At 39.0% G+C, this 19,870-nt stretch overlaps 2 protein-coding genes across 3 annotated transcripts; both read right to left on the minus strand.

The window, feature by feature from the left end:
• Window positions 1-86: 86 nt before the first annotated feature.
• On the minus strand, window positions 87-5,638 carry qng1 (Q-nucleotide N-glycosylase 1). Of its 2 annotated transcripts, XM_026321693.1 has the most exons (7): window positions 5,544-5,616; window positions 4,013-4,209; window positions 3,193-3,340; window positions 2,289-2,401; window positions 1,771-1,914; window positions 912-1,107; window positions 87-632 (listed from the first exon to the last, which is right to left on the minus strand). In XM_026321693.1, the coding sequence occupies exons 2-7, from the start codon at window positions 4,199-4,201 to the stop codon at window positions 403-405; spliced, it is 1,020 nt and encodes a 339-aa protein (XP_026177478.1). In that variant the 5' UTR covers window positions 4,202-4,209; window positions 5,544-5,616; the 3' UTR covers window positions 87-402. The 2 variants fall into 2 exon arrangements, with proteins under 2 accessions (XP_026177478.1, XP_026177479.1); XM_026321694.1 differs by lacking the exons at window positions 3,193-3,340; window positions 4,013-4,209 and having other exon boundaries at window positions 5,544-5,638.
• Window positions 5,639-6,681: 1,043 nt separating this feature from the next.
• hnrnpk (heterogeneous nuclear ribonucleoprotein K) lies at window positions 6,682-19,792 on the minus strand. The gene is made up of 16 exons (XM_026320741.1): window positions 19,735-19,792; window positions 18,432-18,586; window positions 17,957-18,054; window positions 17,618-17,674; window positions 16,617-16,660; window positions 15,039-15,111; window positions 14,647-14,760; window positions 14,123-14,251; window positions 13,453-13,784; window positions 12,849-12,896; window positions 10,800-10,839; window positions 9,993-10,008; window positions 9,502-9,534; window positions 9,287-9,354; window positions 8,688-8,857; window positions 6,682-7,516 (listed from the first exon to the last, which is right to left on the minus strand). The coding sequence occupies exons 2-16, from the start codon at window positions 18,487-18,489 to the stop codon at window positions 7,486-7,488; spliced, it is 1,311 nt and encodes a 436-aa protein (XP_026176526.1). The 5' UTR covers window positions 18,490-18,586; window positions 19,735-19,792; the 3' UTR covers window positions 6,682-7,485.
• Between the last annotated feature and the right edge of the window lie 78 nt (window positions 19,793-19,870).

Consider the following 19,870-nt stretch of genomic DNA (forward strand, 5'->3'; position numbering starts at 1 on the left):
GACATCCTGCTTCAAGGTATGTATGCATAGGCTGATGTGTTAATATTACCCCATGAAATGAATTTTTAAGAAACATATAGGCCTAATACCAAACCATTTTTTTATTTTTTATTTTCACGGTTTGATGGGAATCAGTGGAGCTAAAATCACTGCAGATATATAGTCTTTGTTCACATGTAGGCTTGTGTAGTAAACACGAAAATGGACAACAGAACTTCTACCCACATAGAAAACTAGCTACATTAGAGCTTTACACCTGTTTTCTTGAGCTAGAGAGATGTCCATTTATACAGTGCACATATCTGGCACAGAAACCTGCTTGGCTTTCTCCCAGGGAAAAGCACTGGTGCCAAGTCTAGACACTGGGAAATGCAGCCTCCTGTATGTGTGCCAGCCACTTCATCAGTAGTAAATACAGCGTGTGTGGTGTATGGGAATGTGGGCCATGTCTTTGTGGTGCTGCTTGGCGTAAGGCCACAGGTAGAAGTCGATGATAGCAGAGTTGATGTTGCAGGTATGTCCGTCTCTCTCCTGCACTAGCTTGTGTAGATGGTTTTTGATCAACTCCACGCACCAAACTGAACAACCTCGGATCTCAACCTCTCGCCTGTCCCCAGAACACAGCACCTCTTCTAAGAGAGATGTGAGACAAAAGCATAACAAATAGAGTCATTATAGCTTCCACCAATAAGCTTCTATAGCAATAAGCTTCTATACCACCTACTGTGTAAAGCATCATGCTGAGGGCTCTAGCCAATCACGGCGGACACTAGGCGAGAGGTGAGGTTTACACCCTGGACAGATCGCCAGTCTATCACAAGGCTGACACACACAGACAGACAACCACACACATTCACACCTACAAGCAACTCAGAGTTGTGATTATAGCTTAATATTTTCAAATGTCTCACCATTCATCAGCGTCTGCATCAGTGTGTCAGAGTATCGTAGTGCTCCAAGGAAGGCGAGAGCCTGTGGGACCCTGTAATCTGCAAACATGGTGAGCCAGTCCATGTTAATGATGTCTCCCTCTCCTCTGGACTCCATGATAGCCCAGGAATCTGCCACCAGAATCTGGGCTCGTTTGTAGAAAGAGACTCTCTTCCCCTAAAACAAGCAGGAGGACAACTTGTTTGTACTTAAATCATTGCTATTTATGTCACACATGTTCTTATGCAAAGATAATATAAAGGAGCAATGCATGTGATCACAGTACAGTTTTCTCCTTCACTGACTGTTTAATATAAAGAGCAGATTTGATATCTTGCCACACTGTCTTTGGCCAGGAGATGGAACTATCACATTACAATTTATTTTAAATTCTTCAAATACACAAATTTGTCTCAGACCACATGCGTTTCCTTTGCACTTTTCAAGATGTTGTATACGTTTTATATATTTTTATTAGACTAACTTTAAAGTGCCTAATCAGCTGTACAGTAGATTTAATGTTGAAATGTTTAATGAAAATCTAAAGCAACAAATGGCATCTCTTCTAAAAAATTAACAGGAACCTCAAAAGCTGTATTTCCCAAATGAAAGTTATATTTACATTTTCATGTAAATGGACACCTATCCACAAAAAATGATCATTTTAGTAGGTGAAATGTACTAAGTTTTTTCTAACTGTAGGTCTTGTTCGTGATATGGCTGACACACTAAGGACAACAAGACAATTCACAATTTACAGAAAAATTTAAAAAATTTATATAGTTCTCCAGGAAACCTTTCCAATTTACATTTCCCAACATGAAAATTTATAACTCTAACCTCATATATTGCTTCATCCCTGTAGGAAGGAATCTTCTCCACAATGAGCTCCAGCATCTTCCGGGCGTCTTTTCCGGCTTGGCTGATAAAACTGCGGAAACTTCCACCGTGTTCCAGCAGCACGCGGCCACCTTCGGTCAGCACCTTGTTACAAGGATTCGGTTTGTGATTTAACAAACATGATGAAACTGATGAGCTATAATATCAGTTTCTTACTTAAAATATATGCAATAAGATGTTGGAAAAGCGAAAACCAAAATCAAATCTGTAAAGGAATGTTACACAAGGTTGAAGATTGATACAAAGAAATGCAAAGCATGCATGTACACAGCTGTCATACACAACATGATCTCAAACAGTAAACTTTAGTACAGGTTTGAACACAGGTTTGTTGAAATGCACATATATTTTCACTGCACTGAAGATTCATCAATTACCAGAGTAACATTATTAAAGCAACCTGTAGGTTTAGTGTGTCATTACATCTCTGTGGGATATTAACATGATTATGTTAGAACCTGGTGTCGCTCCTGAAGCATGGGCATGGGTGCTTCATTGTCTGATCGAAGGATGTGTGCCAGCTCCTCTACACTCGTCTGAGAGAAGTACTTTGGGTCAGTGATCGGTATACCTGAGCAGCAAGGAGAGGAGAAGCAGCATTTATCTTTAGACAGGACCAGCTGGAGAGAAAGTGAAAGTGCACTCTCAAGTCTGCAAAGTTTTAAAGTTCTACTGTTCTATAATCACAGGAATATAACTCCACAGTAGCCATTTCATGCAAGGGGCTCAAAAGACATAATTTCATGCTGTCAAGCCTTGCGATTCACTCCTTGGAGCAAAGCTACCTGTGCTTTACGGAGAGAATCTCTTATAATTATAAAGGCCACAGCGACCACACACAGAGAACATTATTCCATATGGGACATAATTGATTCATATACAGAGTCATTCACACTAATTAAGAAGGATGCACAGGAGCATGCTGTGCTACAGGACATTTCCCAGCAGTCCAGGTTTAAGTAAAGGGCACATATACGCTAACTGGCAACCAAAAGCCAGTTAGACAGACAATAGACAAAGAAAAAGAGACATCAAACGTGCCTCTTTGTTTTCCTCCAGAGACAAAACTAACCAACAATATAAATCAGTCTATAAAAAAAGCCAGGATGTTGTGTCACAATGTTACAACATGGCCTTAGCTTTTCTTCATAAATCTGATACTCACATGGTTTTTATTAATTTAATGTATTATTTTAATGAATTCTGTAACATGTTTCCCAATAAATCTAACTATAATGCATCACCAGAAGGAGGTCAGTGCTATGAAACAAAACAATACATCCAACAGTACAGTTTTTTTGACGTCCTTTGAACTCAGCAAAATATTATATGTCTGCACATAATATGTTTTGATGCTGTCACCTTCATCCATGGCCCTACTGATGGCAGCACACAGGGTCATGTAGCCTGTGTACGTGGTCCCTTTATAGGTCACCTCACACTGCTGACCTTGTTTGTCTGGCCAAAAGGAGAAGTTCATGGTGTCTACCACAAACACCCAGTTCAAATCCTGCAATGTTGAAAATTCTAAATTATTTCAAAATAAACAAACAAACAAAAAAAAAAAAGGAGGCTAAAAACTTGAGAGATCCACCAAAATGTGTAGTGTACAGTAGGAAAAGAACCAAGTGAATCACAAAGGGTTTCTTTACTTTGAATCCTCAGTTTTGTCTAGGTAAATTTGATTACATACATTTAGGTTTTATTTTCCTAATGTAAGTAAATGTAATGATTTCCATTAGTAATTCATTTTAACGGTAATTATTCTATGGATAGTTTGTCTGATTTGATAAAAATAATTAATACAAAAATTATGAATTGTTCATTATTAATGAATTTGCCTTTCTTTTTCTCCTTTGTTTTAACTGTTGAATTGTGATAATTTTTTTGAAAAATGTTATGTGAAAATTTCATAGAGCCAGAGGTGGCCTCTTTAAACTGCAGTCTCAAAATAAATAATTCCATTTAGAATGATGTGATGGTGGTTTGCTCATTTAAGCTCTAACCATCATAAACAATTATCTTTATAAATCATCTGATGTGCTAGATAATGCCAAGTCTGAGGTCTTTTTCTGTATGTCATCTTCTTCATTTTTATCACAATACTATGTTGCTCACTTCATATGTAAAATGTGAAAAACTGTTTAGTATTCTTGGTGATCCTGGGTGCTGAAAAACTCCCCTGGTCAGAGGCGGGTGCTGGAGCCAATGGGTTTGCCATCTTCCAGCCGTTAACAGAGAGACTGTCACTGTGTCGGAGAGTGAAGAGCATCTCTGCCACCTCCTGCACTCCTTCCTCATCTACAAACACATCCTGACTTCGCACTGCTATGAATTCACCAGACTCTCGGGGCAACAGGGGCCCTTCCATGGTAGATACTGTATGGAGCAGAAATACAACTGAACTGAAGATGTGAGCAATGATTCATGCATACATTTCCCAGCACTGTCTAGATGACGCTAAGGAAGAAACAATAAAAATATGACTTTCTTCCAGCACACATTTATGTTTCCAAATTAAACCTAGAGCAGACTAGTCATAGTCAAAGACATTGGGACTTCAGGAGCAGCTTCTACCTGCATGCATGGGTGGGTGGAAGGGCGAGTGTGAATGTCACTGCCCTTTTCATCCTGTTTCACACCAATACCCTACCTACGCCCCTGGGGAAGTGCCATTTTAAAGATTATCTCCCAACTTATTAGATAACTCACAATGAAAAGACATAATCAAGCTGGGAGAATGTAATGAAGCAAGAACATTTCATTTTAAAAAGGGCACCGTGCATGAGCTGCCAAACTAACTGAGTTACATGCTGGAAGTTAAAACTCAATACATTTACATGCACTGTACAAGGACTGTGCATAAGGTCAATTACAGGGAATTTGGACTTTACTTGAGTATTTTTGTACTCCAATAGATTTCAGAGGGAAACATGTTAACTGTTACTAGGCTATATGTGACAGTTATAGTTAAGATGAGCTTTATTACTCCCTGAGGGGAAATTAAGGATATATATAGTTATATATAGAGAGAGACAAAATTAAGCCACTCAGTAAAACATACGTTGGATTGGATTCTCTTCTTTTTACAGTATGGCAGTGCTCCTTTTACCCAAGTATCTCAGTGTTTCTTCAATCACAATTTCCACGGTCATGTTAGTGCTTTCTTTCATCCGGTGTAGGCTCTAGCTGCGCGCAAACATAAAAGCCTGACGTGTAGGAGCATCTCTGACCAAATCCATTATTAAAACTAAAAGAACTAAAATGTATTTTTCTCCGTCTACCTCTAAACGTTGCCCAGTGTCTACCATGTGAAGTGTCCAGTGTTAATGCTTTCTCCATCAGGCTTATGACGCACGAACGTTGTGACCTATGAATGAAATGCATTTTCACTGCTATTTGTATGGTGAGTCTCAACGAAAAAGGTTCTGTGAGGACAGAGCTTTATGTTCCGCGGGTTACTCATCAGCGGACTTCATGTCACAAAGGTCTATTGATAAACGTGTACCTGGACGAGCAAAGTGCACGTAATAACCTCACAGAATATTTGGCCACTCACCGTCGCAACTAATACGGTAATACTGAGCTTTTATACAGTGGATCAAAAATGCAAATTTTCGATGCTATCTTCCATTTCTGCAGCAATACTTTTTTTCATAAAGTACATAAACCAGTGCTTTACTTCACACACTGATAAAAATAACGTGACTTACTTTGCGAGCAGAAAATGAAACGTACTCCCACTATCTGCGTTCCACTGCCGACCAATCACTGCGTACGTTTGTGCGTCATCACAGGCCGATAGACCAATCATAAGAAGCCAGAAGAAGAAACTCTAAAATGATATCCGGTCTGGATCGACAATATCATTTCCACAGGTGCCGAGGATATGCCTGACCGGAAAGGATCAGTTTAATTAATAAACATTTTTGTAAAAAGTAAGTGGAATATTTTAATTTGGTTTCCAAGAAGTAACGTTTTATTTGCTAAACAATCAGCTTATTATTAAAATGAAATTAAATAAAAATTTTAACTATGATGGAATAATTCAACTATAGCTAAGGTTTTCTGTGTATCTCAACATAAACCAAAACAGTTAACTAGATAGGCCTACTGACCACCTCTCTACTAGATAGAAGAACCATCACCTGTATTATAGCTGCAAAAACAAATCTGTTAGTCATACAATGTATATGCTTTACAGATTATATATAACTAATAATAATACATACATAATAATAATAATACAGGGATCTGCTGGAGCCTATCCCAGCTCTCTTTGGGTGAAAGGCAGGGGTACACCCTGGACAGGTCACCAGTCCATTGCACCAAAAATGAACCAATGAATATGAAATATAGTTTCATGATTATCTTCTGTAACATAGGATAAGTCACCAATTAGCAACTAGAAAACAAAGCAACCATTTAGACAACCTCTGTGAGAATAACTTTTGAAGTAAAATTTTAAAAAGTGGTTTCTAGCACCAGTTTTTCACTCTTATGCTACAGTAAATTGAACATCTTTGGGTTTTGGGCAAAATAGTTTTCAGATGTCATCTTAGACTGTAAAAATCTTTGCTAGATATCTTCACTGGTTTTCATACATATTATAGCGCAATAAAATCAAAAGTTATAAATAATCTGCAGATTAACAATCAATAAAATCATGTTTTAGTTCAAATACAGCCATGTCTGCAATGATAGCTGGACTGGACAATCACATATTCGGTCAAAATTGGCAAATGCACAGAAAACCAATCTGATCTAGATGCAGGGACTTTGCAAGATAAATACAAAATAAAAAGATGAAGAGTGCACAGAGTCATAAATGTAATTAAAACCTCAAAGTGATTCAGTAAAAAGTGGCATCATTTTATTCATTTTATAATTTGACAATGTAAAGTCTACAGCATGGAGAGCAAACAAGTGTAGAGCACAGGGAATTGCAGGGACAAAATAAGATAAATTCAATATAATTTGTCAAATCTCCAATAAAATGTAATAAGTTCATCGCTACAAGTTTCTATTTGTGTAGAATTACTCTAATGTTTTATTTTTTCACACAACTACCACAAATATTCTTAGAAATTAGTCATCCTGTATCTGGTGTGCACAAGAGTCCCAACTGAAAATGCCAAAATCTATCCTGAAGGGTAAAATTTCTGCCATCTAGAACAAAAACAAAAAACCATACATGGTTCAATATGAGGGACAAACATAGCTTACATTCTGCATGGTGCACAGGGCGGTAATGTAGAGTGAATGACTGAAGACCCACACACGCTGACATGCACAAGTACACACACAGGACAGATTTAAACTGGAGACACAAACGTTCACATACAAGTCATAAAAAAGAAAATCCTCAAAAAATAAAGGTTATGTTTATTTTTGTCTGTCAGGAGACTGAAGAATATTTTGATAGATGTGTTAGAAAAAAAGCAAAGTGTATGACAAAATCATGAACTACACTCTTAGAAATGCAGAACATCCACATTTGCTTTTATGCACAGGAATGTTGACATTTGTTTCATTAAAAATACAAAAATAAAATTCAAAAAAACAACACCCACAATCCAGAATAGAGTCTGAAGGGGATGTGTCAGACAGGGTCAGAAAGGTTGGGGGGAGGGGAGCAATCTGAGTCTCCTGGGTCTACAGCAAATGACCAGAGTATTGCTTCACGCTGAAATAGAAAGAGTGGAAGAATAAATAAAATACACAGGAATAAAAATGCAACTCGTAGCTATGTGACAGTGTAAATATATAGCTATGCAACTGTGGGCGGATGAAAAGGATGGGGAGGCAGAGTGGGAAGAGAGACAGACAGAGAAAGAAAGAGAGGATGAGGAAGAAGACGGGATGTAAATGGTCAAGGAGAGGATGGAAGTGAAGGTGGAGGGAAAAGAGGAGTGTGGTTAGTCCTTGTGTCCAAGCAGGTGCAGCACACTGAAGGGGAAGGAGAGGAAGGAAGACGAAGGCAGGGTTAGTTACCATGGCAACACTACACTACTAATCAGACAGTGGCAGCAGGTCTACAGCTGTATTAGCATTCGGGCTAAGCTTGGATAGCATCAACAGGAAGTAGTGTGTATTATACGTGCCTACTGGTTGCCAAGGAAGACAGAAGAGGAGGAGCCCGTGCTGTTTGGCAGACTGTGATTTGTTGTCGGTTTATCTAACTAAAAACAACAAAATCACTAGTCTTCCACACAGCAGCAGCCAGGGGAAGAATCAATCCACTCCCTGCTTCACAGTGAAACGGCTTAGATGGAAAATAAGAGTTTTTTTTCCTTCTACCACTAATATTGAAATAAACGTCAGTTACACTAACCCTTTTAAATATGCTATGCAATATGTACAACTATTCATTTTGCCTACTCCTTCACAGCCATTTCATGTAAGAGGAAGGTTTGAACTAGTTGCAGGTTGCGTGGGGAAGAAAGGAAGGGGTTAGTGAAAAAGAGACAGCAGGCAAGAGGAATGCATAACCCAGCATTACATGGTCATAAGAGGTAACTGAAAAACATATTTATGTATTTGCAATCTTAAAAACAAAAATCTATGTGTGCGGTTAAGTGAAGTGTAACAGTGGTAAAGAAAGAAAGTATTTTTTTAAGGTTTTGCTGTTCTTAGCTTGCATGACTTTACAAGACTGTACTTTCTAAGATGGGTTGTTCCAAACTTTAAGCTGCACAAGTTTTCAAAGTTTTGCACTCTAAGAAGCCAAGCTAGTAGAGTGACTGGCATAATTTGATAGGTTCAAAATGGTTTGTCTACAACTATGTTGCTGATGAAGGATTTCTACTATTTCTACACAAGTCAGTTTATAACCGTGAAGCCATGTCAGAACTTGCCTGTTCTGTAGAAGGTACTGAGCATTCTGGATCTGGTCCTGGGTGCCAGTTATAGTGATAATTCGGTCCTCAGAGCCTTCCAGAGGTTCATCAATCTTGATGGAGGCTCCAGATTCGTGGCGAATTTGTTTGATTCGTTGGCCTCCCTTACCAATGATGGAGCCAGCCAGCTGTCAGTGGGGTACCGAGGAGAGAAAGAAAGGGGTGGGGGGAAGAAAGAAAAAGCAAGCAGGCAGAGAATTATTTTAGGCAGTGGGGTTGCACTTGGCTGACTTAAAAATTTGGAAGGCAAACAGCTAATTGAGAGACCATATGAGAGAAAAGCATAACTGACACATCTTCACAAAATATAGTTTCAAATATTGGTGGTGTCTTAACGCTGTGTGTAAAATGTGAAAATACGAATAACACTTCAGACATTTTTATTTTCTTTGTTTTCACAGAGACACTACTACTTTGTGGGTGAATGTGCTAACTTAGCTGCTGCACAAATAATGGATATGCACATGAGATTTAACAATAATGTGATCACATATGGCGATGTGGGTTCAAATTCAGTCTGAAAGAATCTTATTTTTATGTTCCTGTGATTTACTCACATCTTTAGGGATCGTCACTTGTGTGGTGATGACAGGCCCACCCATATCATTATAGGAGCCACGTCCACCTGAGGGCAAGGTGGAGGAGAAATGTGAAGACCAAGGAAAAACAAAAACATAGGGACAGTAAGCACAGCACAAAAATCTGCTGCCATCGTTATGGTTCAGCAAATTCTTTCAATGAGCCTGATCATTTAAAAGGTGTTGAAACTCACCGGACTGGTAGCTGTCCCAGGAGGAACTGTTGTCTGCCGTGGAAAAAAGCAACAATGGCTCAGTGATAAAACATTGACAAGTTATTTCTGTGGTTTTTGTAAACAAACTATTAATTTCTATTCCGATCCCTAAAACGTGAGTGGTCATACATGTTGCAACACATCCTCTGGGGAAAAAAAAAAAAAAGCTAGTGAATAATATAATTCTCCGCATCCAGTATTCAAATATTTAAGTAAATGTCCATCCACTAAAATTTAAATAAAAAAATAATGCTTGTGAAGACCATTAGCCAAAGAACCTTAGTTAGTTTGAATGTCTTTTTAATTAAACAGTACAAATTTACTTATGAGAACTACATTCAGATAAAATGCTTGACACAACAGTATATTGCAAACAATGCTGAGACATATACCTTAGCTCACAATCAAGTACATTAGCAAGCCTAAAACCACATCCATATAATTCCACATACATGGGGTTCAGCACTTACCATATCCTCCTCCACTCTGTAAAATAAAAAGAGAAACGAGTTATGTACGGTACAGCCAATTCCTTTCATCTTTCTACAGATCCCAGATAAATGGACAGAGGATTGTAAGCATAAATGTATGTATGATGCAGCAGCCTCATCCATGGAGTACACTCAACTAGCCACCCAGTTTTCATCCATAAACCAGACTCCTCCTCCTCATTCTCTCCCTCCTTCCTTCCCGTTTCTCCTTGCATCTCCATCAGCCCCCATTTTCACCTGCTATTCAGCTGCTGCTGTCACCAGGGCAACAGGCAATTCAAAAAGCTGTTGCTGAGCAACGGCAGGCAGTATCCTGCCAGCTCTCAGAGAGAGAGAGAGAGAGAGAGAGAGGGAAGGAGAGAGACCTTCCAGTCTGTCAACAAAGCGTTATTATTGCCTAGCAACCAACCATGGCCACCCCAACCCTCTCCACCCCCAACATCCTCCCTCTCTTTGCAGGAAAAACAGGCGGACCGTGAAAAGTACACAGTAAGAGGGCAATTACAGCTGATTATTATGGGGTGTCTCCAGCTGTGGCGATTATGGTCATTTGGTGGGATGGTTTACCCCATGCCAAAACTAGCTTGGAAGCATGGACAGGGCCAAGTGTGCACACTAACATTGCACAAATGACCAAACTATGCTTGTATTGCCAATAAAACACTATTATCGTGACAACACAATACACAATCACAGCATATTGTCTAGTGTTAGGACCAACCAGTATGCCAGTCTGAAGGTTGTGGCACCATTCGAGTTTCATGCATTTAGTAAAGGGTCACTAACCATGTTATCGCTATAGCGATCTGGTCTGCCTCTTCTGTCACTGGTGACGAAAGCATGCCATAAATGGAGGAAGATAGGTGGAGGGGCAGAGAGAGAAAGAGAGATGTGGGTGGGAGAGAAAAAAGAAAATTCTTAGAAAAAATTCTTGACAACATTCCAAAGAAAATTTCTGGTCTAGGTCAAACTGCACACACACGCTGAGCAAGATTACAGTATAAACACATTTCCTCTCAGCCATCTTCCCACACAGTAACAGGAACAGCTCTGACAGTGTTATGGTGAGAGGAGTGACAGGTGGTGGTGATGATGATTAGAGCCAAAGGCTGCTGCTTCTTCCCCAAAACTGAGCTCAAATAAAGGCTGAAGAAATGTGTTTGGGTTTATTTGCTGTTCCTGAAGAAAATACATGCACCGATGTCAACATAATGTAACTACAGCCTTAACATAATATCACTCATTGCTTTGGATTGAGTGCCTTTTCCCATATTGACGTCATAGGTTATGATGAATGATCACAAATAATGTTAAAAAAAATTGACCTGTTATAACAAGTGTCCTATGCTGATATTTTCCACACCATGTATTAGGACATTTTTATGAGTTTTAATTTCTCTGTAATCCAGACTGATGCCAGGTCATGATAGTATTATTCTGTTTATTGGGGGGCAGGCATAACCATTTTAGGATTTATTTGAACAGCTAAACAAAATAATTTACTGAATCCCAGAAAAATCTGGGATCTGCATGCATCCCTCCTGTCAGAGGGATGCATGAAATTAAACTTAAAATGGACATGCTAACAGGCTAGTCACACATACAGTTTCAAAAATCTGTCGGTGATGGCTGCTATTCATTGTGAAATGAAACCTGGCTTTGCAGCCCTGTGCCCCCCACTGAGCTCAACAGATTCTAAAATCACCAGCCACGCTACAGGGGAAAGTTGACAGAGATTCAACTTTAGACAGATATCTTTTGACTTATCCATAACCAGGCAGTGGCCTGTCAATGCAGTCTGGATACCAGAGGAAATATTTGTTTATTACTCCACTTCATGATGCATCTTTAACAGAAATGAAGGACAAGCTGATGATTCTGGTTTACCTAATGCTCTATGACGCTACTTTAATGATACAATATATAAAAACAAACTACCACCACTTTAGGTGTGTCTCATGGTGGCAAATACGACACACTACCAAAACTAACATTTCCTGAGAGGCCAGATACTGACACTTCTATCTGTAGGTGAATGCACCACAATGTACGTCTGCCAAAACGTGGTATTCAGGTGGAGCTATACATTTAAGAAAAAAATTCTTTAATTAAAAGCCAGCATGTAAAATCATATGCTGTTCTGACAAATGTTTGCACGTCTGCACATGACCCTCATATACACCACCACCACTACATTCTCTCAATCTGAGAAATAATAGGTGTGATCAGAAAATTGGATGGGTTATTAACACAGTAAAGAGGAAGTCATTCAAAATTACTGCGTTTACCTACAAAGCGCTTCAAGTAAGTCAGTGTGAATAGAGATCAAGGTTAGGGACTTATTTAGGCTAGCGCAATACAGGCAGGCAGACTGTAGAGCAATGGATGGCTGTAAGGTGGCAATTAGTACTGACGGTTAAGGAGGGCAAAAGTTTATTTTTTTCATGAGTTATGAGAAGTGGATAACCAGGCATACTCAAAAACAACAACAGAAGGAAAGAAGGGAAAATGGGACATGTAGGGATACCTCAACACTTTCAACTTCATTCGAATTTATCATGGCCAATTACTTGTCACAACTGTGAATGGAATTTATGCTGAACACATGTCAGTGTTAGTATATGCCTTTTCACTCACACACACCAAAGGGTAAAAACACTTTACAAGAAGTATCACCCAGTGGTATTAATGAGGAATGCACGCTTTCAGTAAATTACCACTATATAACACCTACCTGCATTATGGCAAGTGCAAATAATATAAAATAGAATGTCAAAGTATCCCTTTAAGTCTGTAAGAACAGGTTTAGCCAGAGGTTTGGGGACAGTAACTTACTTTGACCTGTCATCTGAGCCACGGTACGAGTCATAGTAACGATCATCTCTGTGGGCAAGATGGAAATGAGAAAAAAGACACACAAACAGACCCAGACAAACAGTGATGAGCACATACAATAAATGGAATGATAACCATGAATACAAATGTTTTAAAAGGAGTGCAGACACAGACACTGGTAAATCAAATTATCCTATGAACAATGTTGTGCACATCTGGTGAATACACCTAAATGGAAAGTAAGAACCTGAAGATTTATATAAGCAGATGCAGGCGGGAAAAAGCATATGCTCCAGTAGGACAACAGAGGCTTGTACTACCTATAATATCAAACACTTCAAAGTCAAGAGGTTAATGGAAGTAAATGACTCAACTTCAATCTGATAAGTGGAGTCATGCAATCATTTGGCACTATGGTGTCATTATAACAAAGAATGCTTACAATATATTAACCTGTATTAAAACATGCGTATCATAATGCAAGACTTGTTTGAAAGAAAAGAAGTTAAAAACCAACAAACTCAAGTGGCCACTCTTTATAACAGGACTCAAATTTGAATGAGCAAAAGAAAAAGAAAAACTGCTATTTATGTCCATCTCTTACCCCCCTCTGTGTGGATGTCCCATGGGCATGTTCCGTCCCCGGCCACTACCCCTGCCAACCCTACTTGGGTGAGGAGGAGGAGGACCTCGGCGGGGGCTCATCTCATCGTAATCCCGGCGGGAGGGAGGCATGGGTCCCCGTCCCCCTCTGCTAGAGGGCATGCGGTCAAACCCACGATCTCCACCGCTGGACCTGCTGCCACGCATGGGGAAACCTCCCATAAGCCTGCGGCTGCCCCCCCTCTCTTCAAACATCATTGTGAAACCACCATATTCATATGTTTCATCATAGAAGTTAGGATCGTATGGCTGTGCACGGCCTTTTATGGGAGCCTGAAAAAGTGAGACAGAGGAAGATCTATTGACCTGCCCAAGATTACTTGAAACTCACTGTTCACAAGAATAAAGATAAATAATACGCACTGACTCACAGAACATCAATAAAGTTGCATGTAAAATCTTTATCAAGAGGCATTAAATAATCTCATGCATTGCCAGAAAAATTCTAAATCAAATGGAACATTTGCATGAATTGCGCTAAACAACAAAAAAAATCCTACTATATTTAATTAGAATAACAAATGTAATCATTGGCTTCAAAGCTTTGCAAATCTTGAATAAAATATGACAAACCACAAAAATAGTTCACAAACACTGTAAAAGATTCTTACTTCAGAGATGAGTTCCAGCATAGTCTTGATACACTCCACCACCCTCTCAGTTTTACCACCAACCAGCACCACCCGGTCTGTCGACTGGGGACAACACTCCTGAAACAGCTTGATGCTGGTCTTTGTGTTCTGAATACACAGACACACATGAGAAGGTACCAAAAAAAAAGACAACGCTACCACATGATGCAATGTGGGAAAAAAAAGTATTTCACATTTAAATTATAATAATGTAATTTACAGCATTTTCATAACTTTAAGGTATTTTAAGTGTTGGAGGACATAAAAAATTGAGCTAGAAGAATGTAAGTAAGAATTCAATGAAAAAAACATAAGATAAAAGATTAATTAAAAAATAATAATAATAATAATAAATATATATATATATATATATATATATATATATATATATATGTGTGTATATATGTGTATAAGAGAATTCAATTACTCAATTTAATCTGTGGGCAGCTTTGCAGTTGACTTATTAAATGCAAAAACGTGCCCCATTCTTTGTATCAACATACCTCCCGGAGCTCCTTGATCTTGGCTCCCTTCACCCCGATGATTGAGCCAGCCAGGCTCTGGTGGATCAGCAGACGCAGCTCACAGTCAAAATCCATACCATTGTACTGCTGGTACTGAGGGGAAAATTGAGCAGGTTAATAGTAGGATACAATCAATTTAGTTCTCTGAAAGACCAAACCTGCCATACTTAAATTTTTTTATAAAACCAAAGTATGGCAACCCTTATTTGAGCTGAAAAACATCTCTGCAAAATAATTAACATTTATAATGGTTTGATGAAAACTGCCAACATTTACCATTTTATTCCCCCTTATCACCAAATAAATAGTTTAGTTCATTTGGTTCAACTATACTTAAGAAGAGACAGAAAATAAGTTTAAAAGGGCTGTACCTCTTCCAGTGTTGGGATAATCTTGAGCAGGATTTCTCCAACTGTCTCGATATCGGCACTGATACTCAGGATGCTTCATATTTCACCCACCAACGATAAGGCAGATCACAGCCACACAGTGAGGGTGGGGTTGGGGGTGCCAGCAAGGCATCCCAGAAGGGAAGGAACAACATTTCAGATCAGAAAATTCATGACACCCACGTTTTTCCCTCACCCAATAGAAAAATCAATGAAATCCCATTTAACCAACTCTCTCCTAAGGTTAACATAGCTAAATGAACTGTTGAGATCCAGTGTTTAATAACCTTTACATGCTAGAGTCACTGACAACTCAACACTGTAACTGGCAAAAAGCTGGTTCCCAAACAATGCAATAAAAAGCAAACCATCTTTTGTCAGTAGAAAAGAAGAAAAGAGACAAAAAAAAAGGGACCCAAAGAAAAGTGACTGCATTTGGTGACCACTGAAGGGGCAAGACGGAGGAAGGGTGACATCTGAAGAGGATCTGGCAGAAATAAGCACCAATTGTGCTAGATAGAACTCCTAAGGCATAGTTTGGTGGATGCACACCACAATGACTGACTAGAGATCCCAAATAAGGTGCCCAAGATAACTTTAAAACATCAAGAATGAAATCAATCAATCAATCAATAAAAAGAACATATGAATCCTCTAATATTTCTATTGCTTGCAAGGGGGTCAATGATTTTGATGCTTAATTTGGCCAACAAATTGTACATTAAATTTTGTTGTCTGCACCCACCTAGTGGCATAAAAAAATTAAAAAAAAATAATGAATTTACTGATCAAGAAAACATAAGCACAGTTTGCACATGGAGGTAGAATGGCAGACAGCGGAGGAAGAGTAAAAAAGCAGATTATACCATGGAAAATGAAGTTTGCCACCACTGGAGATGATGCTTTTAAAGGGGATGGGAGAAACAAACATAAAACCAAAGAATACAAACATGAGCGGGACAGGGATGATCTGTACTTTCAATAGCTGCAACAGTCAATAATCAAGGTCAGACAAAGCAGGAAAGAAAAAGCACACACAGATACACGCTTGCACGCACATGACCCTATCAATATAATTATGACTTCACAAGAAAAGAATGGGATGCTGAGAGAAGCAGATGAGCTCATGAAACTAACAAAAAACAGTAACAGCAGTATATCCGCTCTAGGTGGGGGTGGGGAGGGTGAAAACGCAAAAGATAAAGATGATGTCTAAACACCAATGAAATTATAAAAAAGGAGAAAAAGCACAGACTATAGCAAAGACTTAAAAAGACAGTGGCAGATTGTGGAAAAACCCTGACAACACCAGCCTAGGTTTCAATGTTGATATGACTTTAAAAACTGCATATAAAGGATGCTGATATGGTTTTTACAGGCTCAACAGGCACATTTGGACATGAACGCATTTAGGCATTTTGACTGAGGCTAAAATACTGTGAGAACAGGTAGGTTAAAATACAGTGACTTGACAGAGGCAGGATGACTATTTATTATTCATCTCTTCTTGTTTGTTTGACTTGTAGTCAGGCAGTGAGAGGGAGGAGCTTAGGGACATACCGCTCAGGCCCACTGCTGTCTGGGACTGACACACTGGCATTGTACTGGGCGTGGCATGGGCAGGGGCCAGGGCCATTCGAGCACAGATGTCAATCAAGTAAGGCGCCCATTTAGGGACAGGGCACGATTATGGGCAGGGCCAACCAGGGTATCAGGTGGGCAGGCGCAGGAGGGGCCATCCAGAACATGGGCAACAGAGGAGGAAGTGGGCAAAAAAGTCAACAGTAAAATAATAAACAAGGGAGAGGGAAGAGGAATACATTTTTAATATACAGGCTCTACACTGTTCAAATGTGACTTTAATTTGATTCTCTCAGAGATTGGTTTGTCAAAGAGAGAAAAGGTGACACTGGAAAATGGGTAATGGCATATTAAGAACATGAAGAGTTCAATGTTTGGGAACAGACTAGAGACAGTGAGAAAGAGGGGTAGAACAAATTTGGAGGGCTAGAGAAAGAGGCAATGACACTGAATGAATTAAAAATTTGCGAGGTTGCCCTAACAGTGAAACAAATTTTATCTGGCACTGCAGGTGATTTCATGAACACCACACTGTGCCCATAAATTTAAATTAACAAGAGCATCAGTGCAGCTACAACGGTACGGTTACTTTAAATTATCATTATGGTGAAATAAATGGACATGAATTTGTGCCTAGGGCCAGTTTAGCTGAGACAATCACATGATGTTCATGTAAGAAGAAAAAAGGATAAAACGAACCCCAAAGGGCTTGTCATAAAATCTCATGAAAAGAACAGCAACACATGCATCAAATAACCACACCCCTTATTTACACAGAAAAAACATTGCCAAACACAAAAATGTACGTTTTCAATTTCATTTTTCATCTGTTATCCAGGTTATTTTATTTTATTTTTTATAATGCCCCATAGAGGTTTGGTAGTTAAAAGAGGTTGATCACAAGTGGAGAAAAAAAACAATAGGAAAAAAAAAAATTCAACAAAATAAAAATTCAAGGTGTACGAAATAGATGTACTCACGTCTGTACGAAGGGCTTTGATGTTTTTGCCACCCTTTCCAATTACTGCTCCTGCATTCTGAGAATACACAGGATATTTTAATAAATTGAAAATATAAAGTAAATTTTAAAAAGTGAACTATGAAAATGTAATTTACAAACAATTGGCAAAAGAATATTTTTGAGAAAAGTAAAATGACAATGAATGTCACAAATAAAGGGTAGAAATTAATTATTCAAAAGGCAAAGATATGATTAAGGCAACTAAATGAAATCCATAAAATATACAATGAGTACAATAAATCTGCAGTCTTAGAACAAATAATCATGTAAAGTATTAAACATGAAACAGCTGATTTACTTTGCTCTGCAGGAGAATGCGAAGCTCAACCATCTCGTCTGAGTTCCTGGAGCGCTTGAATGATTTCTGCTCATCTGCATCCTCAGCAGGGCGCTTACCTGGCATAAAGAGATAGAAAATGCACACTGATAACCATGCACAGACCACCTTTCACAATATAAAACTGAATAATCTAAAAGACCTTAGGAAGCTGAGAATCACAAAATCACAAGCCTGTCAAAGAAAAAACATTTTTTGAAAGAGGCAGTGACTGAGGTTCTTAACTTTTGTGCATAATTCAGAACATTTAGCTTTAAATATTTCAATAATTTGGTCTTTTCTACAATCAGCCTGTAAGTAATCAGCTACAGCATCACTGCCATTGCTATTATTCAATTAGTTAAAACATATGATTGATGTAAACAGATTGATCAGTCTAAGAAACTTATGCATTATGAACACATGACCAATAATGTAAAGAAGCACTGCTCTTTACCGTTTGTTTCTGTTCCACTGAATGAACTCTCTTCTTGCTGTTCAATTTCTGTCTCCATGGTCTTCTGACAGTGGAATTGACACCTGGGTCCAAGTAGCAGTCGGCAGCAGCAGGGAGCAAGAAGCAGAAAACTGGCTCCTGTGAGCTGTAGTAGTCTGTCAGCATCGTAACAGGGGAAAGGAAATTAGACAATAACAGGGTGTGCGATGAAGATCCGGATAGTCAAGACTTGGAGGTGAACTGGCGAGAAGAACTGGCAGAGCAGTGGCACTCGCTGGTATTTATTAGCTACGGGGCTTATAGTTATTGGGGAAAGGGCGTGTTGATAGGCGGAACTAAAAAAGCACGGACCAAACAGCTGCTGCGCTCTGTCTGCTTAGTGGTAATGCAGAGATGTAATATTAAAAAGGCACCGTGATAGCAGTGCTATAAAACACACTCATTTTGATCACTACTCCACTCTGTCATTTAATCGTTGAGACTGACGTTTAACCATATAGCTGTGTTAACCTTAGATGCGCTGTAACGTCAATTATAAGCATAAAAAACACTGAACAGTTAAGGTACCATTATAATAATATCAGTTATCACATCGTTTTGAAGTGTTTATTAGTGAAGGAATCAATCAGAGACTGAGATAACAATCAACCAGTGATTATGTTAGCTAACGTAACGCTCCGCTTTATACTGAAGCTAAAGCTAATGCTATTGTAATCGGGCAGCAACACGAAGATTTCAATTCATATAGAATTGGATAAGTAATGGAACTGGTACCGAGTAACGCTGCTCTGAAACCGAACAAATCCAAAATGAGCCAGCGCCAAAAAAAAAAAACAACTCAGCAACCATTAATGAGGATCGGACGTTAATTGTGGTTAATGTCAGCGAACGTTAACTGGAATAGCCTGCTAGCCTGGAGGGAAACGCGTTACATACGAGTTTCGTTGTGTAGCTAACGTTAAATCAAAATAAATGTCTGTTGTGCCCTTTTCAAACACATTGATAGCTAGCTACATACGGCGCAAGGCATGGCGATAAGTCGAGCTGGATTATCAAACATCACCAAGCCGTCAGTACAAAGAGCAACACGAGCCTCTCCAGCTAGCGGCTAGCTAACTTCGCCATGTTGCCATGATTTTGGTTGAACACAAGAGAGACGATCTAAGCCAGTAAACTAGACAACATTAAGCCAGACACAACATAAACAACTCCGTACCTGCTTTGTTTTTATAGTGCCTGTGTATTTCAACTACATTAGATCAATGTAACACAAAAAGAACCATTATATCGTCAAAACACAAACCTTCAGTACAAGACCTCACTCGCCCCCGTCCTTCTCTACCGAACCTGGAAATGTGAAAGTATTGAACTCAAGAGCGCTGATTGGTTGAACGGGACGCAAATCAAACAAGCTCCAGTCCCAATTGGTTAAAATACGC

The sequence above is a fragment of the Mastacembelus armatus genome, chromosome 9 (assembly GCF_900324485.2).
Source record: "Mastacembelus armatus chromosome 9, fMasArm1.2, whole genome shotgun sequence".
In the NCBI taxonomy this organism is placed as follows: domain Eukaryota; kingdom Metazoa; phylum Chordata; class Actinopteri; order Synbranchiformes; family Mastacembelidae; genus Mastacembelus; species Mastacembelus armatus.